Source organism: Watersipora subatra, chromosome 3, assembly GCF_963576615.1.
Source record: "Watersipora subatra chromosome 3, tzWatSuba1.1, whole genome shotgun sequence".
In the NCBI taxonomy this organism is placed as follows: Eukaryota; Metazoa; Bryozoa; class Gymnolaemata; order Cheilostomatida; family Watersiporidae; genus Watersipora; species Watersipora subatra.
Window position 1 is genome coordinate 6,132,905 of NC_088710.1, and position 24,040 is coordinate 6,156,944.

Sequence of the window (24,040 nt, forward strand, 5' to 3'; positions counted from 1 at the left end):
CCTTTCTATATTAACTCTTTCACTACCATGAGCCGCATAGTACGGCTCGACAAAGCGTTTGCTTATGGCCAAGAGCCACATGCTGCAGCTTTAGTAAGCAAAACCTCTCTGATTAGTGAGTAGTTCATTAATTAGTCCATCACATCTGTACTTAAATGAAAGAAAACAATTACCATACTTTTCAGACTATTAACCACACTCTTATATAAGCTATATCTGCTTTATTTAAAAAAACAATAATAAAAAAATTAATATGCCGCAGAACTCGGGACAGCGATTCTTAACACGGCAGCAACTTTGGTAGGTATTAATCGACGCTCTTTAACTCAGTGCCTAACGAAACAAAGCTGGGAGTGGTGGTGCACTCTTGTAATCCAACTACTTGGAAGCTAGGTTTGGTGGTCCTAGGTTTAGGACCAACAAACCTAGCTTCCAAGGAAGCTAGGTTCCTTGGAAGCTTCCTTTAGTGCGCCTCTAGGAAGCTAGCTTCCTAGAGGCGCACTAAACCTAGCTTCCGTGGAAGCTAGGTTTAGTGCGCCTTTAGCACTATCCGGGATCTTTGGTTAGTGCTAGAGGCGCGCTAACCGAAGATTCCGGTTAGTGCGTCCTAGGGGTGAAAGAAAGAACCACAGAATAGCCGCACCCTTACATAAGCCGCATGGCTCAAAACATCAGAAGAAAGTAGCGGCTAATAGTCTGAAAAGTACGGTATCCGAATGTGTTAAGCCAACAGAAAATATGTTCGCAACCTATCCTGAGCATAGTTTTGCTTTGCAAAAACTTTTTATCATAATTTTTCTTAGCCATGACCAGTCGTGTCAGACACTACAACTTCGAAGGTTTTATTAATGTTATATTTAGGGTCTTTGGATAATTTTTATTGAACAATAGTACTATGTACTGGGAGTGTAATTTTTCCAGTAATAATACTGTTGTAAGCTGTAATAACATTGATAAATCGTCTGACTCGGACACGCTCACGTTCATAGCAAAAATGGCTGAAATAATGTTCAACCTCATTTTGCAACACATCTGTGGTATTTTTATGGCATCAGCTGGTGTAAAAGATTATGTTGATTAACTTGGTATCAAAATATTTTTATAGACAGTGTGGTTCAAAAGTGGTGACAATTTATTGTCACCTTTGTCAAGTATTAGGATTTACTGAGTATGTAATAATGTCCAAGTAAAGAAATTAATTTGGTCGTGAAAGAGTTAATAGATCAACTTTCCTGCTGAACTACCCGCTGTAACTGCTGCTTGCTTTCAACTTATGCTAATCTTTGGTAAGAGCATACGCCATAGAATCATGCAGAGGTACAATGCTTGATATCATTGCTAGATAGTCTCCGAGTCCTCTTTATTCGACTTAAATTAGTAAGGCTCAACTCTGCGTTTTCTAAATTATATAGAAAATGAAGTTGCTGCGTCACCCATAGAGGAGAACAGACCAGCTACGAGGAAGGGGAGGCTACAGATGCTTGCCGCTCAGATAAATAATTGGGAAGATGATCTATCTCATCCCCAGCCAGTCAAGTATGTTACGGGTCAAGTCCATTAAGTCAGTCATATACTCAAACATTAAGCGAGTGAAGTATTCTTAAGGTTACCGTGTCAGTTAAGTCTACTCGTACTTTCTGTTTTACCTTAGTTATGTTAGTCTCAACTGCAAATTACAAACTATGCTTGTATTAAGTTTGCCTGTGTTTAGTTGCCTGGCTAGCTAGTAGCTGTTGGCTCAACTACTGTAAAACCTGTATTTGAAAGCCACCTTTATATGAACGTCACCTGTATTTAAGTGTTGCTACGGGAGAAGCATTGGGAAAAAGAGCTCCACCCTTTAACTAATCGTCGCTTCTATTTGAACACCACTTTTATTTGACTGCCACTATTTAAGATTCTTGATCTTTATGAACCCATAATAGCAAGTCATCAGTAGACAAGTGTCTACAAAAGGTACCCGTAAAGATGGGATTACAACAATAACAAATAATTCTTTCTATTCGTATCAATGTCCATTTTTCAACACCAAGTCTTTACAGTTTTTTCGTTAAAACTTTAAAGGCAACACCATAGAAATAATTAGTAACTATAGCAAGCTAATAGTAGTTCATTTTTAAAGTGGTCTTGATACTTCAATGTAGGCCTATGTGAAAAAAGTTTACGCATTTCCGATGAAGTTGGTGCAACTACGCGTTTTGAGGCTAAAATTTGTGAGGCTATTTTGATTACACGTGGTTTCTATATATTCATGTGAGAAGTGTATACATGCATTCTAAAGTGCATCGCGTAAATTTTTATAAATGGCAGTTATCTGAACTCGGCTTACAATGGATTGACGCTCGTAACTCCTGTTCTATTGTCCATAAAAAGCCAGTTTTGGCTGTGAACTGTAATAAACATATCGATGAGGGAAATGAGCTTTTATGCAACCTTTTTAGATATAAATTAGACATAAATATTTAAATTGAAACAAAAAACTTCAAAGCTCCAACAAATTTTAATGCAGGCTATAAAATCATCAAAAGTTAATTTCAAGCATTAGATGTCAACTGGTAAAGACGTATTAGCTTCTCCGAGCATATTTATTTAGAGATCTACGACAAGTTGGAGAAAAGTTAGCGAATTTTTTGCACACAATAGGGTTGATGTCGTACCATTCGAAGGAGACTGCAAAGTATAGATGACATTCAATTCGCCCGTGAAAGGGTTAAACCAGGGTTGGCTTGGTTTAAACCTATTTTGGCTAAAAATGGACTTAGAAAGCTGAAATTTTGCACACTGTTTGGAAGCTAGGTACTTATCAACCACACAAAAAATCATTATGTTTGATGCAGCAGTTTTTGAGATATGTCCATCAATAAATATAAATAAACATTTTTAGAGCTTCACATCTTCACATTTTTAGAGCTTCACATCTGACGATTTTGTGAATCAGCTGCTACACCAAAATGCTTGTTCTTGGTGTCAAATTGAAGCTCAGAATGTGCTTCTAGCAGCCATAGAAACAGAATTTTGATAACGACTACAAAAAAAAATTTTGAACAAATAAATTTATGCCGATCGATATGGCGAGGCTGTGACCTGTAATTTACAGAATAACAAAGAAGGTGCTGATTTTAGCCAAAATCTGTTACTATCACCTGATTCTACACAAAAATCTGAATATACAAGTAAAATCTCATGACAATATCTCGTATCTTCTTTCTATAGTCTCCGGTAGCATATGGAGTCACAGAGAAAGCACATTTGAGAAAAACGACTTTGAAAATCGGCCATCCAGCTTAAAACCTATTTTGGCTAAAAATGGACTTAGAAAGCTGAAATTTTGCACACTGTTTGGAAGCTAGGTACTTATCAACCACACAAAAAATCATTGTTTGATGCAGCAGTTTTTGAGATATGGATCAATAAGATATAAATCAACATTTTTAGAGCTTCACGTTTGACGATTTTGTGAATCAGCTGCTACACCAAAATGCTTGTTCTTGGTGTCAAATTGAAGCTCAGAATGTGCTCCTAGCAGCCATAGAAACAGAATTTTGATAATGACTACAAAAAAATTTATGCCGATCGATATGACAAGACTGACCTGTAGTTTACTGAATAACAAAGAAGGTGCTGATTTTAGCCAAAATCTGTTACTATCACCTGACTCTACACAAAAATCTGAATATACGAGTAAAATCTCATGACAATATCTCGTGTCTTCTCTTTTCTATAGTCTCCGGTAGCAGATGGAGTCACAGAAAAAGCACAAATATGAGAAAAACGACTTTGAAAATTTTTTTTATGCCGCTGTCTCTGTTGCTCAGTAGTTGTGCGACGTGCTGTTGACTTACTTCCGCAGTGCTTCAATGCCTTACTCAACCTTTTCAAGAGTATGAAACTGAGCCGCTGCGAAAGAAAGTAAACCTTACCGATTCCCTCTTCAACTTCTGCTCTTTATGCCACTGTCTCTGTTGCTCAGCAATTCTGCGACATGCTGTTGGCCTACTTCAGCAGTCCCGTCAATTCTATACTCAACACTTTCAAGAGTATAAAACCAAGTGACTGCGAAAGAAAGTAAACTTTACCGATGCTATCTTCAACTTCTGCTCTTTATGCCGCTGTCTCTGTTGCTCAGTAGTTGTGCGACGTGCTGTTGACTTAGTTCCGCAGTGCTTCAATACCTTACTCAACCTTTTCAAGAGTATAAAACTGAGCCACTGCGAAAGAAAGTAAACCTTACCGATTCCCTCTTCAACTTCTGCTCTTTATGCCACTGTCTCTGTTGCTCAGTAGTTCTGCGACGTGCTGTTGACTTACTGCTACAAGCAATTGGCTTTTTCCTCGAATCTTTCATAAGGAAAAAGCGAATGACTTGCAGGAGAAAGTAAATCTTACCACGATGTTAACTTATTCTGTATTTGCTGATGCTCCTCTTCAATCTCTGCTCATTTTGCATGCAACTATTTCTTCTTAGCTACAACCAAACCAAAATACATTTGCCCTCTAAATACTTTTACATGTACTTCCGTCGACTACTATTGAATACTACTATGTATAATACTCTAACTAGCACTTCACCATACCTTTGAATTGGGCACCAAATTTTCCGGCTGCATAGGTTACTCCTTCTTTTTGCCGCTGTCTTTGTTGCTCAGTAACTCTGCGACGTACTTTGGACTTCCTCTGGCTGCTACTGACCATCTTTCTCTTGATTCTGTGCTCATCTTTGGCTCTTGCATGCAGCAATGACTTCTCACCTACAAGCAAACCAAAATACTTTTGTACCCTAAATACTTCAGTCCTACCACTATTGAAGACCATCACAGCCATCGTCGCACTCACTGTCACCGCACGCTTACCATGCCACTGGGTCTTCGGGCAACGTCGCCAGATCTCCCCATTCAAACACTCATTCGCATTCTGCGTAGTCACGTTCGCACACCGCTCCAACAATCTCTCGTCCGACAATCTCTCATACACAGGCAGGATCATACTCAACATCGCATTCGGTAAGTCAGGTCTCCTAGGTGACATGCTGGGATTCTTATACCAACACCAGCTGTCAGAAGGGCAATAATCATGCTGCGGGTGCGAGGCATCAGACGTGATGTGATACGGCGCGGCCAAAATTTCTCTTTTCATTTCATCAATGTTACCCGGATTCCGACTGATGGCGTTGCGATAATAAGATTGCAAAGATGCCATCAAGGTTTCTGTAAACTTGCCTTTCCCGGAAATAGGCGTCGCCGATTTACTATATGAAACTTTGAGTTTTTTCAAATGAGTCGTCAAACGTTTAGCAACATGATTTATGCACTCCTCCTTCTTGACGCTGACATTACCATACACATTCAGACTACAAACCGCATCATACGCTGCACTGTCACCATCACCAAGAAAAACAGTATATCGTAAAGGCCCTGTTGTAGATCTCTACCAGATGATCTTTGCTGCTTCTCTCTCCATAGCACCGCTCGAGCCGTCATGGTTTTTCGTACAAGCATCTTGGTGTTTCGTCCAAAACTCGTCGTAATTACTGTCATCCTTCTTCGGTCCTCTCTCACATCCCCGGCAGTAGTTTGACATCACTTCAAAGTCTACAACATATCCAGTAAGAACATCTATAGCGACATACACACCATTGTGTGAAGTATGACCACGCTTCTGCCATGTACCGTCGTAACTTACAGCTATATCTACAGTATCTACATCAGTACTACGTTCCTCAAGCTTTAGATACGCTGCCTTTACAATACTCCTAATGATTCTAAAATGATCCTCTAAAGCCGTAGAACATGCAGTAGCTAACTTACGTAACTTAGCGAAGTATGAAGTACGGTGGATAGGCAGTGGTAAATTTAAATCAGAAATAAAGCTACACGCCTGCTCATAACCTACCCCGTTACTCTTACAAGAATAAACAAACCTATCGTTTATATCATAAGCCCTACCATTTACCACACTCGGGGATGCGTGCTGCGACATAACTACGGTCTTACAATCATTACAAGCTACTTCAAACAAACTAGACTTACCATATACCCTATCAGTCTCAACTAACCCTACATTAGTACTACAACAGACGGAACACACTATATGGGAAACTAAGCTATATAAAAATTCCATACTCACTACCCTAAAGCTGCTTGCCCTAACACTGCTTGCGGCGGTATCACCAGAAGCGGTGTCAGCACCAGCAGAAATAGGAGAGCTAGCAGGATATTCCCTGAAAGTCTCCAGCTTGCGCTTGGACGCAGAAACTGGAGCGGCAGCAGAAACTGGAGCGGCAGCAGAAGAATCTGAAGCAGCGACAGAATCTGAAGCAGCAACAGAGTCTGGATCAGCACAAACTGAAGCACAAGATGTGGATGGTGCTGATGAGAGAAGAGATGTGCTCGGCGGTGTTGTGGTCTCATCAACTCTCTACAAATAAACATTTATGTTTAGAAATTATTAGTTGCAGATAATTATTTTTTGCATATTTATTTTAGATGTCATATTCATCTTGGGTTCATATTCTGCGATGTATACAGCATACTGAAGCACCACAGCTAACTTTACCACTGATAGAAAGGCCTAATAGAAAACTTTCAACGTGTATGTTTTGTATCGAATAGCATAACATCAACTCGGTATCATCGATACATAACCAATATTTATTAATGGATACTATGTGAATCGTTTGGTTAGCCTAATGAAATGGGATAGTAGCTGAAAAGATTTCTAGTACCGAATTAAAACTAGTCGTAGTAACTAAAAATTGAATCGAAAAAATTACTAATAAAAAATAGCAAAGCGATAATGCTAACCTCTTCATCAGTCTTTTTAGATGGAAAGACTCGTTTTCTTTTCTTCTTCCCAACGCAATGGCTGAATATGACTTCACCATGTCTTCAATGTAAATCTAAATATAAAAGTAGAACGTGTGTAAGAGCTTTGTAAAACGTGCGTAGCTAGGACCTCGGTCAGAGACAAAAGGAATGAACTAACCGCTGGCATCGAGATGTTTACAATCGCTACCTACGTCACCGGCATTTCATTGGCCAATGTTTATTATACGTCGATTTCATTTGATAAAAAAAGCAGCTCCGATGCAAATCAAACCAGCTGGTTTGATTTGCTTCAACGTGATTCCTTTTGGCGGGAAGAAAAAGGCTCTATCTCTTTATTGGTTGATTGAACGTGAATGTAAACAGTACCATTGGAGAGATCGGTGTTGAGCTCTCATTTGGTATATGGATTACATTTGATATCGGCCGAAAAGGTGCCATTTATTATGCAAATAAAGAGGTCGTAAGGGTCGAAGTTTTGCGGTTTTCTTGCGGTTTGTATTATGACAGGGTGTCAATAACAAGCTTATTGTAGAGTTTTGCCTTAGTTTCATAAGTCAATAAAATGCATATCATTTGAGAGAGCACATTTTACTGCTTACAGTGCTTCATAAATCTGCAATATAGAAAATTTGACAAAAAATTCAAAAATTGCCATATCATTTTGCACTCCGCCCTTAAACCAGCTCAAAAAAAATGGTTTTTTCATTATTTTTGTGAAAAACATAATATTTTAAGCTCCTAGTGGTTCATGTGCGGTAGAAATTCAATTATATGTAATTATCAGCTGTGGAAGTTTATTTAGGACACAGTAGTAAATTGACGGCAGAGCTCAAGTTGAAACAACATGAAATCCTAGCACAACAATGAATTAGTGAATTTCATTTTCAATTGGTTTTATCAAGTGATATGATGATCTCTTTACTGATGAAATATAAAAACCATATGAAATATACTAATCCAATCATCATCTCTAATAATGAATGAATACTTTCTCAAGTCTGGCCAGTGAGAAAGGATTACTTATTATTAGAAATTAAAACAATGAGATCCTTTTGGACAAAAGCTTCAAGTTTGCAAACTAATATTTCATTTATTGGGCCAAAGTCGTTGGATTGTTAGAATTCAGTTTATCAAGTTTGTTGTGTTTTGAAAGGGAAAGGTTTTAAGGCAAAACGTAATAGGTGTGCTGTCGTAATGCGAGGTCACGCAGATAAGCTCAAAGCTCACGTAGCAAAATGTCAAGCTGAAAACACCAATTTAGGCAGTGATGCTAATATTCAGGCGATAGAAGTTGAGTCATCTGCCACTGCTGCAAACACTAGCAATGCATCTACATTATGCTCTGCTCTACACTACCACATGACTAATCACTGGGATTAAAGTTCCTACTTATACATAGAGCTGTATGTAAAATATTCACTTTATGTGATAAGATTTCTGCTCTGTATTTCATCATTCATGTTTGATTTAAGACTCATTCTGAAATTTCTATATGTTTTCTCTCTTGTTTCCCATAACAACTCCCACTGGTTTTTTCCAACCCTGGGTTAAACATATTTTCTCAATATTCTGACGAGGTGTTTGAAAAATACAACGCATCCTTTATTTGAATGTCACCTCCATTAAAGAGCCACTTTAAGGTAAAAGTTGAAAAATAGAGTGCCACGGCGATCAAATAAAGGTTTCCATGTACTAGGTGAATGTCTGGCGTTGCACGGGTAATAAAAAATGGCCTCTAAGCAGTAGCAGGTATTGTAGTTGTCGTTGGCTGAGTTTATCCAATGAATTTAAATAACTTGAGCTAGTAACTTAAGCTAGTGTAAATCGTTACTATAATAATAGCCATGAAGTCAGCTTGTGATCGTTACACGTAAGGGTCTCTCAGATCGGCAGTCGCAGTAAGTATGTGAACAATTACACGATAGTATGGCAAGGACAGCGTCGTGTATTGCATAGTACACCTGTCTGCAGAGCAGGTGTTTCTGAGTTCAATTTCATTGTGAAGCAGGTTTTTGTTCTTAGATCTTAATTGCTGTAACTATAACAAACGAACACTGAGATTTATATATAGCGATGAAGCTTAGCGATTTGTACGAATTATTAAGCTAGAAATAACATTTTAGCAAAAATTCTAGCGACATCTCAACAGGATAAGGAATTCCGCTACTCCAGATTAATATATAAGATTAATGCAGTATTGTATCCTTCACATTTTTATATGCTTTATAGAAGTGAGTTTCTTTTTTTTTCGTAGGAGTGACTCACCAGAAAAGAAGCCTGTAAAAGTGACTGATCCAGTTGATCCCGTTGGCTCTACGGGTGCCAGTAAACCCCCCAAACCTCCGCGTACCTTCCAGGTAATGATATACTAGCTCACTGCTAACTTCTATTGCCTTCCGGGAATGTATCCTCTCTTAATCTTTCTCATTTTTTATGTGACTAAAGTAGCTATGCTCGTCCTGTCATTTTTTGTGATGATTCTGTCGAGCTTGATGTAACAACTGGCCTCGTGGTAATTTTGAGTGTGGTGATCCGCTCCTGTCGGTACACCATTAGACATCTGTTTGTGTTGTGTCAAGGTGAAATGTAGGCTTACAGAGGAGAGATGCTGTATGGGCAAGTATCGGTGCTATTTCTATCTGCTCTTTGCTGATAGAAATAGTACCGATACTATTTACTCTTAGCTGGGTAGGTGGATGTATGAGAACAGTAAACATAGAGACGCATATGGCTAGTTGGCCATTAACTGCGGTACTTATTTGTAGGAGGAAACACCAGCTTCCAACCGTCGATCACCTCGGTTACAAAAAGAGATAAGTTCCAGTGTTACAGACGCTTTCACCTTTGGCTCGGCTTCATCTAAGGCTAAAGTCACTCCATCCAGGTATACATAGGCCATCGGTCATCTTTCTCTCATATCTTTGGAGTTGTCTACACTGTACTGTATGCATTTTTACTCAACAGTATACGTGATAGCCTGCAATGTTAAGTGAAGGATGAAGATATTGTCTTGAAAGCATGTTTGGTCAGCTTGTCAAATGCCGTCTGACATGGCAAATTCATATCAGGAACACTGTAATCAATCACCAATGTCATCGTGAGAACAGGTAGATTTAAGATGTGAGTAACTCATTTGTAAATTGGTTAAGATTAAGTTGCAGCAAGGTTTAGCATAGCTTGAGCCATATTGCTGTGAAATTACAGTGGGATCTCTACTTATAAAAGACCTTGCATAAGAAAATTTCAAGTTACGAAGCCTCTTTTAGTAGCAATTTTGATTTGACTTACGAACGATGTTTGATGCGAAAGGCAAGAACGTCTTTTGTATTTTGGCTGTTGTTTCATATTTTTACTTGTTTGCTTCCTATGGGTGTGATGTGTACTGCGTCTCACTCAGTTTCAGGTGCTAGAGAAAATTGGTAAATGGCAAGAGTTTTAGGTTCATTAGTTGCACAATTTGGAGTTATCATGTATTGCATACAAAGTAGGACAAATTTCGTTTCTAACAATTCAAGTTAGTTTTTTGTATGATAGCGCAGTTTGTTAGTTTCTGTTGGTGTAAATAAATCTTCTTACTTGCCTTCTTAAAAATTGCTTGGAACGGATTATGGCATTTATATGGTTAACCCTCTGAGGCCCACACACAGAAGTTTTGCTCTGAAAATTTTCAAACTTCTTGGATAGCCTCCAGATACATGTATGAGTGTTTTTCTAATTTTTCTATTTTCTACTATTACCTTAACCTGAGATATTAAATGTTGCACTCACGCAACATTGGGCTTCAATGCTATATAAATTACCGCAACAGGCAATAATGTTATGAAGTATTTGAGCCAGTAAAATATCTTTATTTTGAATGAATAAATGTTAAATCTACATATCTACATATACATATCTATAAAATATACCTATATGTACATATATACAATATACATACATATACATGTACATATATACATACACATGTATATATATTTATATATATACATGTACATATACATACACATGTATATATATATTTATATATATACATACATATATAGATATATATAGCATATATAAATATTTATACATATGTATAAATATATATATAAATATATATATATATATATACAGGTATATATATTTATATATATATACTATATACATAGATCACAAGCATATCAGTTTACATCACTGTTTGGTACAGATGGACTAAATACTGGAGCAATATCAACTGTTTCAATGTAACTCTAGCTCTCCATTCGCTTGCAATGATAGGCACGTAAATAATTTTTTTCATCAAGAAAGCAGAAACTATTTCACATTTTTGACAATTGGTAGTATTTGTTTTCTTGACCTCTCTTTGGAACCTTTACTGGACAATGAGCAAAAATGTAATAGGGAACTTCGCGTTTTTTTTAATTTCGAACTTCTATTTTTTCCAGCTGTTGTAGGTCATAGATTGGCATCACCTGCTGCAGATGGTCATCCTTGTTTAGCAGCAGCATTGTCATGGATGAGATTGTCAGCAACCTCAGCTTAAAATTTTCTTTTTAGTATTTCACTTTTTGGTAGCTTGAGAAGGCGACTATCTCGCCTGTAGATATTCCAAGTATTGATTACTGCTACCACTAAAAACCCCAATACAAGTAGAGATGCCATCACCGACTCTTCATAGCCAAACAAAACTTTGCTAAAATTGAATCCTATAAATCACTCCCTGTCATATTTTTATATGATTGTATTATAGCAGACGTGTTGTAGAAGAAATGCTCTTTTGATGGCTTGTCCCACTGTTTGGCTTGAGCAAGGGGCTGTACACTAGTCAATGAGCAGAGAAAGGTGACAGCTTTGTTGTCACACCATCTGACAGCAACCACATTGTTGACCTCATCCACATAGTTGTCATAGGAACATCTGCCCTCTCGTTTGAAGAATTTTTCATTTTTGAGCTTGCATTCAAGAACCCTGTTGGTTCAAAAAGTACCTGTATAAAACATCCTATATTTATTTAGCTCAGGGATGAAGGGAAGACCGATAAACATGTTGTTTCCATAAATTTTGTACCTCCAGTTCTCTTATAGAGTAGATGTGAGCTTGAATACAATATCAGCATTTTAGCCCAACTCCAACCGCTTGCCATCACCATCCTAGTATACTTCAAAGTCATGCAAAATGCCACTGACTCTTGCTCGACCCTAAATATTGAAGCGCCATGGATGTGGCTTACGCTTTATGTATTGTCGGCAAAGGCGAATCTTTCCAGTGTATTGACTCATCATTTCATCTATAGAGTGACATTCTTTGGGTTCTATTTACAGACATTCATTCTATAAGGCATCTATTCATGATCACATTTTCCAGAGCTCGTCTAGCAAACTCGTTTCATCAACTCTGCTCCTTATGACTTTGAATGAATTTTGTATCTACAAACTAAGGCAATCTATTTTGCAATATCATTCATATAACACCTAAAATAGCCCAACAGAAAGCCTACACACCTAACTATCATGCTATATCAAGTGAACTAATTCCATAGTATTGTATCATTTTGAAATACCAATTTACTTTGGTAGTGAATGACTACAATCATAGCAGAAGTACTGGTAGTAGCAGTGAAGGTAACCTGGTAATATTACATGTACTTCAATGTTAGTCAGTGTGCCTCTACTACCATCTTTACAACACTAAGTATTATGCACAACAACTAGAATGAAGAGCATTAGCCCTAACAATGGCTAATTAAAATGTCCCATACTAATCCCTTGGTTTGCAGCTTAGCTATGCAGAGCCCAATGTTGCACTCCTGCACAAAAAATTTTGAGCTCATATAGATAGCAAAACAAAATTTATTTTTCCAAAACATTTTATGTGTGTAAAAGTACGGTCAACATAGTACCCAAAACAGAAAATTTGTTATTCCAACTTACCTCAAAGAGCTAGAAATCCATGCCTAAAAAGTTGCTTTCTTCACATGTGGTCAACTTTCAATTCCACGGAATGTTCTAGAGTTATGTGGTGACATCACGATCATGAAATCCTAACAATTTTGGGTTTGGGTTTACATAAAGATATGTAAGAAGCCACTTGAGAATAATATTTGGTTATAAAGCATTTGTAGTTGCTCTATTCAGTTTTGAAAGTTATGTTGCACCAGTGCAACAAGGGGCCTCAGAGGGTTAAAACAGTTTCTACTTATAAAATTTCCGCAACGAAATAATTTTATTAGAGATTCCACTGTAGTGTACCAGCTCGGAGAACATGCCATGTGCCATCTTTTAGTTCTGGCTTGTTTTGAGTGAAACCAGAAGGCTAGTTGTAAAAAATTTTTGGTCATTTATCTGGTGGTTCTTTGGTTAGGCCAGCCAACCCCCCAACGGTCAAAGATAGTACACCACAGGTGTCTGAGTCTAACAGAAAACACTCGGATGATGAGCCAACCCAAAAGGCTGTGTCAGATAGATTCTCTATGTGGGAGAAGAGGGCAGGCGATGCACTGACCCCGTTGAGACAAGCAACTCCCTTGCGTGGAGCTAAAGCTAACACGCCGGCAGTCGTGCCTGGCTCTGCTACTAAAGGTTTGACCACTTTGTTCTGCTTGCTATTGTATTACTTTGGGAGTGGAGCATCTGGAGATGGAATGAGAGGCATAGAGGAATATATCACCTAGCAGTACCTGCGTTAAGATCACTTCATGATACGGAAATATTTAGATTTGCGTTATTTTTTGTGCTATTTTTGCAAATCAAATTTTTTTTAGCCAATCATGACTTAGTAGTCTACTTATATTAATTATCTGTCATGACGCTCAGAGACTTGCAGCTGTCATGATAGGTTTTCGATCCCGAGCTCTGTTGATGCCTTCAACAACTGCTAATATGAAGTCCAATAGTGATCTCTCTCATTGTAGGCTCTTTCACTGCTGGGTCAGCCAGTAGCCAAGCTAAGGCAGCCGAGTTTCGTCCTGAGCAAGATACCAGAGGGAGGTCAAGAAGAAGGAGCCGTAGCGCTGCTCCTACTCCCGAAAGGGAGAGGACTGGAGGTTAGCCTCTCTTTATCTAGATACAGTTGGCTAGGCTCTTTTTAGCATTCATTGCTATAGTTACTAGTGGAAAAGACGTTTACTCCTGGAATATAGCAGCTTAATAATTGCTCTTGTCAAGGTCAGTGTTCAGCAGCATAGTCCTGGTTCTTGCTCGGATGAGTCTGCTATATCATAGCCTTTGTTCTTAGATTAGTGGGCTGCTGTACAGATTGCATAGACAATTTTGCTGTGACATAGATTTAACAGTTTTGCATAGATAATTTTGCTATGACATAGATTAAACAGTTTTAGAGACAAGTCGCCTTAGCATAGGTATAGCTATACATATTGGTCAAAAACAATTGATATAGTTGCTGATGGAAGGATGCATATGAAATTGAGCATTCTTAGTTCACACCACTGTCCAGTTGGCACCTGCAGCAGTCTCCCAATTATTGAAGTGTTTTACCGTTGTTAAAGAGTGTGTGGAAATCCTTTGTAGGTTCAGTGAGTTGCCAGAATCTGTATTCTTTACTTGTTTTATGTCATTTATAAGAGCATCTTTAGCAAAGATAATGTCATTGCAAGTTCTTTGTAGTCTCAGCACCTTGGCAGAAACCAGTTAGTAGCGCTGTCTCAGAACAGACACCTGCTCGTAACAGCGATAAGTCAGCAGCTAGAGATTCCAGTGCAGAGAATGAGTGGTCACGGGTGAGTGCTGTAGTTACACTTTGCATGGAAAATGGTAGTTGATGTGGAGTTGTTTCTTTTCTCCTTTACATTTTCATATCTATGTATTTGGCGTTTATCATATTACATGGCTTCCAGATTTGTTGGGTGTCATAACGTATTTACCATTCCAGAAACAAGACGATGCTTTTACCAAGGTAGGAAATATAGCTAGAGGATGGCATGGATAACTTAAGCATGGCCTTTGCTCCCCCTTCCCAGACTTGTAACACACAATACTCTGTAACAAACAATACTTTTGGTGTTGGTGCTTCTCCTCGCATGCACTAACCCTTTTCATTATCTTCACACATCATTTGTGTCTTCTCTCATATTACATTGGCTTATTATTCTCTGGCAGCAAGCTAGCAGTCCTTCCTGCATAACAAAAATGTCAAATTCCTTTCCGCTTTAGTCATTTACCAGGGTACCATCTAGTTATGGATTTGAGTTGTTGGCTTGAAACCAAGGTGGGGCACGTACTGTGCAGTATTTGAATTCCCTGAGCACATTGCAAATGTTGTGTTGCTGATTGTGCATTCCTGACAACAGCTTCATATGTGAAGTTATGCTCTCTTGTCAGTACTAAAATGCAGGAACAAGTCGTGGTCTATAAAGAATCATAGACTCCACAGTTGTCTATAATTATTTTCACTACCGCTAAGTTAATGATGGAGTAGAGTGTTTACATTAAATCAATTCTTTATGAACTGCAAAACAGGAATTTATGGAGGGGAAATTGTCAATGAACTGATTTGCTTTGCAAGGTTGTAAATGTGGAGATTCACATGAACATATTTAAAAATAATCCGCTAGTTTGTTTTTTTATTTGCAAAACTTTTTTTGAAAGTCTGAACGTGTGAAAATATTCTGAATGAACTAAATAAGTAGTTATATTATATTACAATTTCTGGCTGGCTTTTAAGAGATTGTTTCCCATGTATTCATTTGATTTGTTATTATTGATACGTCTGGTTCTGTTAATTCTCTCTCTGAAACTCCTAAAGTGTGTCTAGTTTCAGGCATGACCAGTAAAACAATACTGTATAAAAAAAACAACATCTGTGGGAAAACTTGGAAGCAGTTGGCTTGATATTGTCGTTACTATTTTAGATTGTTATTTTTATCATCGTAAAAAACTAAAGCTACTTCAGTTAGCATTTTGCCGTCATGATGAATTTATGTCATCTAAAAGCCAAAAAGCTAATTTGTATCGTAATTGTCATGAGCTGGCTTGTTGCGGTTGATTGAGGTTTGCTAAATTCTGTTCCAATTTGAAATAGTTTCATTTGTTTTCGAATTGCAGGCACCGATGTCGGCTCGCAAGTGTGCATGGGAGGCGAAAATAGCTGAGCAACAGAAGGTGACGACTGAGCACAACAGAGTCATGTACCGGACTCGATCAGCTACAAGGTTGCCTGATACACCCTGTCAGAAGCAACAGGCTGAGGACCAGTTAAGGCAGGGCCAGGAGAAAGCTCATGATCCTGCTGAAAAAGTGAGTTGTAGGCGATGGCTGGACAAACTAGCGGAAGTGTCCGCAGGTTGTATTACTTGACCTATCATTGTCTTTGGTCATCTGACTAAGCTCCCGTAAAGAGGTTTATAATTAAATATTATTTTATTAAGCAGACGGAGCTTTTCATTTGTTTTGCAATCTCGTTGTCTCTAATGCAACTGATTAACTGACACATATTTCCTTGATTCAAAAGTTAGTTTCCTTTTTGTAGAAACCGGAGGTTCAACAGTTTGTTTTCATTTTCAAATATTTTTGTTACTCATTAACTTGTTGAGCGTTCACTTTAAAGTCTATAAAATGCGTTGTTACCTGCCTGCGCCGCACTAATGTACATGCGTGTAGGGAGCTCGACTGACTTCAGTAAATATCCTTGAGATTTATATTTAATGTTTGCCTTTTAGGACAGGAGGGCACGACAGGCCGAACTGAGCAACTTGCAGAACAGATTCAATCACAACGGTTTGCTGCAGAGTGAGACAGGGGTGTCGCCTATGCCTGCCGCCAAAGAAAACATATCTGTAGCGAAGCCTTTGGCTTCCTCCGTTGAAAGTCTTGGTAGGTGGTAACTATTTGCAGAGTGTATACAAGTGTTACAAATTTCATTGAAGTCTGAGATGATCTCAATCGATAATCTGGTGTTTTTAAATTTATTGTATGATCAGCCATGAATCTATATCACCAGTAGCTGCGTCATGATCATTCTACTATACGAAAATATTTTAATTTTTTTTATTTTTGTAAATTGTAGCAAAACGTAACGGCAAAAAATACAACTAAAATTGTTGAAACAGTTAGTTGACTATGTGTCGAGAATGAGCTGTCATAATCACAGAAATATCCATAGGAAATCTTTTTGAAAAGGTTCAAGTATTTAGAGAACTTGGGGGTTGTATTGTCCAGAGGAAATACGCAATTTCACGAAGACTTCCTTTTTTTGATGCAGACTTGATTTTAGCAGTTTTAATATGAATTATAAGAGACAAGCAGTCAGATGCTTCTCGTATTAGTAGTAATGTTAGTTGGAATCTATTGTTTCAATTGTTGTGGTGATGGAAGAATTGTAGCCGAGGCTGAGATAAATTAGGAATAAATTACCAGTGAGACACTTATCAGAGCAGATTATGAAATAACAACAAAAGAGTTAAGAATATCTACTTCTTGTTTTCCCATTTTTGTGCGCGCATTGTAGAAGATCAGTACTTCACTGCAAGTGATTCAGAGGTACCTGTTGTCAGCTCATCCAATAATGGTGAGTCATTGTTCTTACCTACTCCGCTCAGAATGCCCTTACATGGCCATCAAGTAGATTATTCTTAGGTTTACCTTGACAACTCTTGCTTCACCTTCATCATCATAACTGATAATGGAATTATAATCTATAGCGAAGTGTATTAATTCTTTCAGCGACAGCTGGCAGCAGCGGCGAAGAGAAGAGGGCCAGCAAAAGGCAGGTCTCCTTCAAGTCCCCCATGAGAACTGTTGAAAGGCAGAGGTCTAATTCACCTCAAAGTGAAAAGGTTAAGCGAAGGTTAGTTCTATATGTCGTTTTAGTTGTCATGTGCCTGTATCATATCGATTAGCTGTTAGAAACCGCTTGAAGTTTTGATTTAACGAGACAGCTTGTCCCTTCAAATTTGCAGTGATTCTTTTTTAAACCTTTCAAAAGGGAAGAGAACAATATTAGTTAAAAAACTTGGTTAATAAGGTAGGTAGAGATAGCACCCAATAATGAATGCTATTTGAATGGAACCTGTTATTGTACGATGGTCTATTGAATCTAGAACTTTCTGCGATGTTGTGACATAAAAGATTTAGTTTTGTTAGCAAGTACTTTCTGTTTCCTCTGTTCTTGTTGTGTGCATGTGCTCCCACTGGTTGTTGATCATTTACAAGCAAGTTTTTGTGTTGCTCTTTTTACGATTTATGTGGCGATCAGTGACTGACTATAAGGTGATAGATATGTTATGTTAGGCTGTGATTTTCATGTGAACCAGGTTTGAGCGATGCTGAATAGGCGTAGATACTCAGGCTATGAGCAACAAGAAGTCGGGCGCTTACATTCGTGGTCTAAACAAATTTGACAAGTTTGTTTACACTAATGACAATAGTAGTTAGACGATGCTGCGGTGCCTGCTGTGGCAGCCATTGATGTTTTTAATAGTACACCTAAACAATATTATTCATATCCTTGCGGCAAATGTACTTCATTGAGCACTGGTGCATTTGTTTGCTTATAAATGTAACAGGGAACTATTATATTCAGTAACATCTTTTGCGATAAGAGATAGTTTAACATCTTGCTCCTTTTAAACTAGCCGCTGTCTTGGAACTTCCTTGGTTGATGCTCGCTTACCGTCCAGAAGATGTGTCTCATGTCTGGCGTAAAAAGCTGTAGTTCATTTTAGATCCAGCTGTAAACTGCCTACCCTCGGATATGACTCAAGCAGCGATGAGGAGATGACTCCCAACATGAAGTTGTTTCCAGTAGACCATGATAGGGTTTCTCCCAGCAAGATACCACGGCTGGGAGATGAGAGTAGTGTTGATAGCTTTGGTAAGAGTTGATAGTCATGCAGTCACTCGTGTTAATATTATCTGATGGTTTAATGGAATAAGTGGAACAGTTGTATGCTGTCATGCATCGTGCCATTCTGTTTTCTCATTTTGTAGATGGCATGAGGCAGGTAAGTGGCAGCTCTATTGGCTCATCCGTCTCCTCCTACAGCTACCATTTCGTCGCCAGCGGGCAGTATTCTGAATGCAGCCGAGATGTCGTTGACTTCCTCGATGAAGCTATGAGCGATGATGAGATAAGTCCTGAGCCTGTTAGGCACCAACCTGTGATGGAACCCCCGAAACGCATCGATGAGTCTCCACGACGACAGACTCGCTCGTCTAGCAAGGCCAGCCCAGGAGCCGTGTTCAGCATCGACCAGTACAGGTTGGGATGATTATTTGTTGTTCTTATTGCTCTGGTTGTGTATATGGTCAAACCTCCACTGACTACCACCTCACCATCAGAGTTTTGCAACTCGCTATGTAAAATTGAAACTAATACCATTTTCGACACCTAAAATACGTGTCATTATCTGAAGTATTTATTAAAGTGTTATTGTAGATTGTTTTCTGTTTGTAGATTTTTTTTTGTTTTACTATTGTATGGCCTAATTTGAAAAACATTTCTATTTGTGAAATGAAATTATTGCCAATAAAGTACTATATATTTATATAGACCTTTGGTCTGTGGAAAGAATCGACTAATTACAGTGTAGTGATATATAAATATTTGCTCCAGCATATGAGTTTTAAACAGACCAACAGAACTACTTAGGTAGTAGCTTGACTGTATATAGGAAGATGGTTCAGCTAGATTGTAGACCAGACTGGTGCTAGTCTCTCCTTCCAAATGCGAGCAGGGCGGGCATCGGTTCAGGTTCTTTAGGTATATGTTTATCACCGGGTAGAGTCTGTTGAAATTTCTTGAGTCGTTACCTCTACACCAATATCTGTCCAACAAACACGGAAATGAGCAATCTGCAAACTTGATTCGTCTAAGGAATTAGGATGCTTGTGAAGCATGTCTAATTGTCTTATAGTATTTCTGACAGTTTTCTACTGCTTAGGTTAGTTATAGTTGCTATACTTTACTACTAAGGTTAGCTATAGTGGCTATACTCTACTGCTAAGGTTAGTTATAGTGGCTATACTCTACTACTAAGGTTAGCTATAGTGGCTATACTTTACTGCTAAGGTTAGTTATAGTGGCTATAGTCTACTGCTAAGGTTAGCTATAGTGGCTTTACTCTTCTACTAAGGTTAGCTGTAGTGGCTATACTCTACTGCTAAGGTTAGTTATAGTGGCTATACACAACTGCTAAGGTTAGCTATAGTGGCTTTACTCTACTACTAAGGTTAGCTATAGTGGCTATACTCCACTACTAAGGTTAGCTATAGTGGCTATACTCTACTACTAAGGTTAGTTATAGGCACTATGCTCTGCTCCATTTTAGACAGAAAACCAAGAGTGTGGCGAGGCTTCCTGCTGATGCGTTTCGTACAAATTCGGTCTACGATACAGATGACAGCGCAATGAGTGAGGAAACATCTTCAAGTTCCACTGGTTTGTCAGACTCTGATAGGCGTCGGCGGGTCAAGGTCAGTGATCGATGACCCTATTTAAAATAAATTCTTTGTTGTATTATTTACCATTTGTGTATCGAAAAGTCGTCATGGGCTTTTTTCGATCTCGTATCTGTTTGGTAGGAACTGCAAGAGCTTGTAAAGCAAGAGCAGAATGTGATAGGTCAAGCGAGCAACGCTCTCAATCAGTGTTGCAAGACAGGTTCTTCCTTTGCTGGTTCTACCGAACAGGTACCCAAATCTATACATCTTTACCTCATCTTCCATACAAGGTGCTGCCCTTATATCAATCAACATGGTTCATTGTTCTTTAATTCTGTTTTTCATTCAAATAAAATGGCATAGATGAAAATGTTTGACTGAGCCGAAAGTACATACATATTTTACATGTCTGTGGTGACCAATGGGAACTATATGGCTACCAATGATTTCATACAACGCTCTGCCATAATTATTGAGCTTGTATGTTAGCTGATACAGTCATATCAGGCTACCCTTGACACTCTACTACAGGTGGAGTGTAACCGTCTCCTGCTCATAGCGTGTCAGCGCAGGCAGGCGTATCTGTGTGAGATAGAGAGGATTAAGTCTAATCCTCAAGGCTACCCACAGAGGAAAGGGAAGGGCTCACTCACCATAAGTAATATACAGCTGCCTCTAAAACATGACTTCGTAAAGAAGATAGGCACTGCCGAAGGTACAGGAGCATTAATCACTAATATTGATAAGATCTTATTTAATCCTTCGATTGGTATTTTGTGTTGCTGACTGTTGATTTGGACTCATTCCTTGAATGGATCCACTCTTTAAATGGCTCCTCCCCTTGAATGGATCCACTCCTTTAATAGCTGTACTCTCTGCATGGACCCACTCCTTGCATGGATCCACTCCTTGAATGGGCCTACTCATTGAATGGGCCTACTCATTGAATGGATTCACTCCTTGAATGGCTCCACTCCTTGAATGGCCGTACTCCTTGAATGGATCCACTCCTTGAATGGACCCACTCCTTGAATGGCTCCACTCCTTGAATGGATCCACTCCTTGAATGGATCCACTCCTTGAATGGATCCACTCCTTTAATGGCTCCACTCCTTGAATGGCCGTACCCATTGAATGGATTCACTCCTTTAATGACTCCACTCCTTTAATGGATCCACTCCTCTAATGGCTCCACTCCTTTAACGTCTCCACTCCTTTAATGGCTCCACTCCTTAAATGGACCCACTCCTTGAATTGATCCACTCCTTGAATGGGTCTGCTATGAAGCATACAAACCCATGAGTTTGACTACCGTATTCTGTTAGCGTTAAGTAAGCGTACCAGATTTAGTTTCAGTGCGAAGCCGTATGTCTCTCGCAGTGTAGCTATTAGTGCTACGAGGGACATACCAGAGACATCGGAGTTGGCTACTCCTAGTTTTCATGCATTTACTTACATCGATGTTGTCTTGGCAGCTACTTTGCCATGAAAAGTTTAATCAGTTGGTCATGAAGGTGTTTATTTAGTTTTAATAAAATGGCTGCCTGTCGAGAGCAGTTATTTGGTGTATGCGATACCATCTGCTCGTTACAGACGATACCGTGCATTACTTCTTGTTGATGGTGAGAGCTGGGCCTCAGGTCATTGTCACTCAGATGGTGTCTACTCACGATGCTCTCATGAGAGGAACCCTCACTTTTCCTAATCTAATCAAGCTCAATGACATCATGAATGACTTCCGCTATGAGCTAGAGGTCTATGGCATGGTATGTCTATGTTATGCACTTGTCGCATGGTAGTTGAAAGAGTCTGTGTCATATCCTATACATAATGTAATTAGGTATGGCAATATGTGAGGGCATCCATCTTCATTTGAGGTCAACTCATATCATACTCAAGAACTTTTCTCCTATTACAGCAAATCAGTAGAGAGACATCTAAACAATCAGCTAAGAAAGACAAGAAGTACAAGTCGACCTCCATCTCACGAAGTAGGTATTTAATTGTTTCGCTGTTGCATGTGGCTACCCATTGTCGATGAACAACTGCTTGCTTGCAACTGAGACAGGAATTATTGAAGGGGAGATAAGGCTCATATTTTATTACGTTGTCCTTTTAGGTAAATCAAGGGGTAAGTCTTTGCTTGCAGCGCTACTTTAGCATGTCCGGGCTAATGCAACGCTTAAATAAATCCATCAGTTTTCTTTGTCTTCAGATCTGCAACCTTCCCCTCAATATTGTCCTTCGAGGGTCTAAATAGTACACCGCTAGTAGTTAGCCTGTAGTATGCATCCCGGTGTCGGAGTGTATTATACAACCTTTTAAGGGTGTGGGCTTTCTCTTGAAAACAAGGGTTATTATTCCGCAGGCAGAGAAGCTTCACAATCAGGAAGTGGATCAAGTGTACGGACTACAAATTTCACCCACATCACGTCTCTTGTGCTCACTATGGACTCTGTACATCAGACATCTTTTAAGTTGTCAAGGGTTCCCTACCTTTCACCACTTCACGGCACCATGCATATGACTCTGCGATGCACCATGGAGGCCAACATCGTATTCAAGGGCTTCATCGTACGTTGCTTGTTAGACTAATATTAGTGCGAATGTTGGGTGTTGCACTGAATTTATAAGTATCACTGTTAGGATTGTGTATTTTACTACTTTTTGATTACTAGAATCAATAGTCATTCTGCCGGAAATTCGCAGTCTCTTTAGAATTAACTTGGTGTAGTATTAAAATTTACCAGTCTGAGTGTCTCTCAGTTTGCTAGCCTTGTTGCGTGTCAGTGCTTGAGAAGGTGTTCATTTCCTGTACCCTAAATTGGCGGGAAGTCTATACAGCAGTTAACATGGAGATATTTCATATCGTTTCATTAAAATGATGAACAATAGTATATCAGTCTAAAGGAGGGGTGACAGATAACTCTATAACCTTCATTCCGTAATGATTTTTAAATTTGTTAACTATGTAAGGTCGGTGTCCAGTAGCCTGCCGTGTTTGTAGAATATGTTTGAGGATGTGGGAGGATTTGGGGCATGGCATAGGAGATGGTGTGTCCTCGCTAACAACTGCATACACTACTGGAAATACCCTGATGATGAGAAAACAAAGGTAGGCTCTAGGTCTGGAACAGCTATGACTAGGCTCTTGAAAATGATATGTTGTTGCCGGGCTGGCATTATTTTGTCTCTAGCTGTTTGTTCTGGCTATCTTCATCAAACTGGCCTTTTCTTAGCTTTATAGAATTGTACAACTGATGAGTAGCCATATGTGACAGCGCGTATCATTTTCAATACAAACGCGGCATTTCATATAGCGCGCAATAGGCTCTCAAAGTGAAACTGGTCCATGCAGCTTAGACTTTTGGAATTTGAGGTCGTGACTTTTCTAGGGCGAATCATATGTCAGGAATCAGTTTCTGAGGCGTATGATGCGCTAGGATGCTTTATTAGACTGTTTTGCAGACTTTGAAGTGGTTGCTAAGGACGACAAAAATGGCGAAAATTCATTTCCGGTTATCCAGTCTATGTATCGTGTTTTAAAATGTCTAACTGCGATATCGTTGGTGGTGACTTTTAGAAAGAATTTGTGGAGGTCGATGTGGATTATTTAAATTTACAGGGTAGAGAAGCATGTAATAGTGTTTTTCGAAACAATAAGATCGATTTAGATCTTGAAAATGATGGATTAGATGGAAATTTTCCGCCAAGTTTTACTGATAACGTTCGTAGTTTAGAGATCCTGTCGTCACGACAGTATCTAACAGAAGGTTCGAAGCTTGGTACCAACACTCCTTAGACTGGACCTCATGTTGCTCACTATGGATTTGAGTATGC

General features: G+C 38.9%; 1 protein-coding gene across 2 annotated transcripts in view; it reads left to right on the forward strand.

Moving 5' to 3' along the window:
- LOC137390186 (anillin-like) overlaps window positions 1-24,040 on the forward strand; it is a 37,596-nt gene that overhangs the window by 7,395 nt on the left and 6,161 nt on the right. Inside the window, exons 5-25 of one of the 2 annotated variants that reach the window (XM_068076470.1) lie at window positions 1,413-1,536; window positions 9,079-9,181; window positions 9,590-9,708; window positions 13,167-13,384; window positions 13,717-13,848; window positions 14,429-14,541; window positions 14,694-14,717; window positions 15,866-16,057; window positions 16,480-16,633; window positions 17,268-17,327; window positions 17,483-17,606; window positions 18,484-18,632; window positions 18,749-19,019; window positions 20,089-20,233; window positions 20,342-20,449; window positions 20,732-20,915; window positions 21,794-21,966; window positions 22,119-22,191; window positions 22,320-22,331; window positions 22,569-22,774; window positions 23,208-23,315. In XM_068076470.1, the coding sequence (XP_067932571.1) occupies window positions 1,413-1,536; window positions 9,079-9,181; window positions 9,590-9,708; window positions 13,167-13,384; window positions 13,717-13,848; window positions 14,429-14,541; window positions 14,694-14,717; window positions 15,866-16,057; window positions 16,480-16,633; window positions 17,268-17,327; window positions 17,483-17,606; window positions 18,484-18,632; window positions 18,749-19,019; window positions 20,089-20,233; window positions 20,342-20,449; window positions 20,732-20,915; window positions 21,794-21,966; window positions 22,119-22,191; window positions 22,320-22,331; window positions 22,569-22,774; window positions 23,208-23,315 (2,792 nt within the window). The remainder of the gene's footprint in view (window positions 1-1,412; window positions 1,537-9,078; window positions 9,182-9,589; window positions 9,709-13,166; window positions 13,385-13,716; window positions 13,849-14,428; window positions 14,542-14,693; window positions 14,718-15,865; window positions 16,058-16,479; window positions 16,634-17,267; window positions 17,328-17,482; window positions 17,607-18,483; window positions 18,633-18,748; window positions 19,020-20,088; window positions 20,234-20,341; window positions 20,450-20,731; window positions 20,916-21,793; window positions 21,967-22,118; window positions 22,192-22,319; window positions 22,332-22,568; window positions 22,775-23,207; window positions 23,316-24,040) is intronic. The other variant, XM_068076471.1, reaches the window with a different exon arrangement.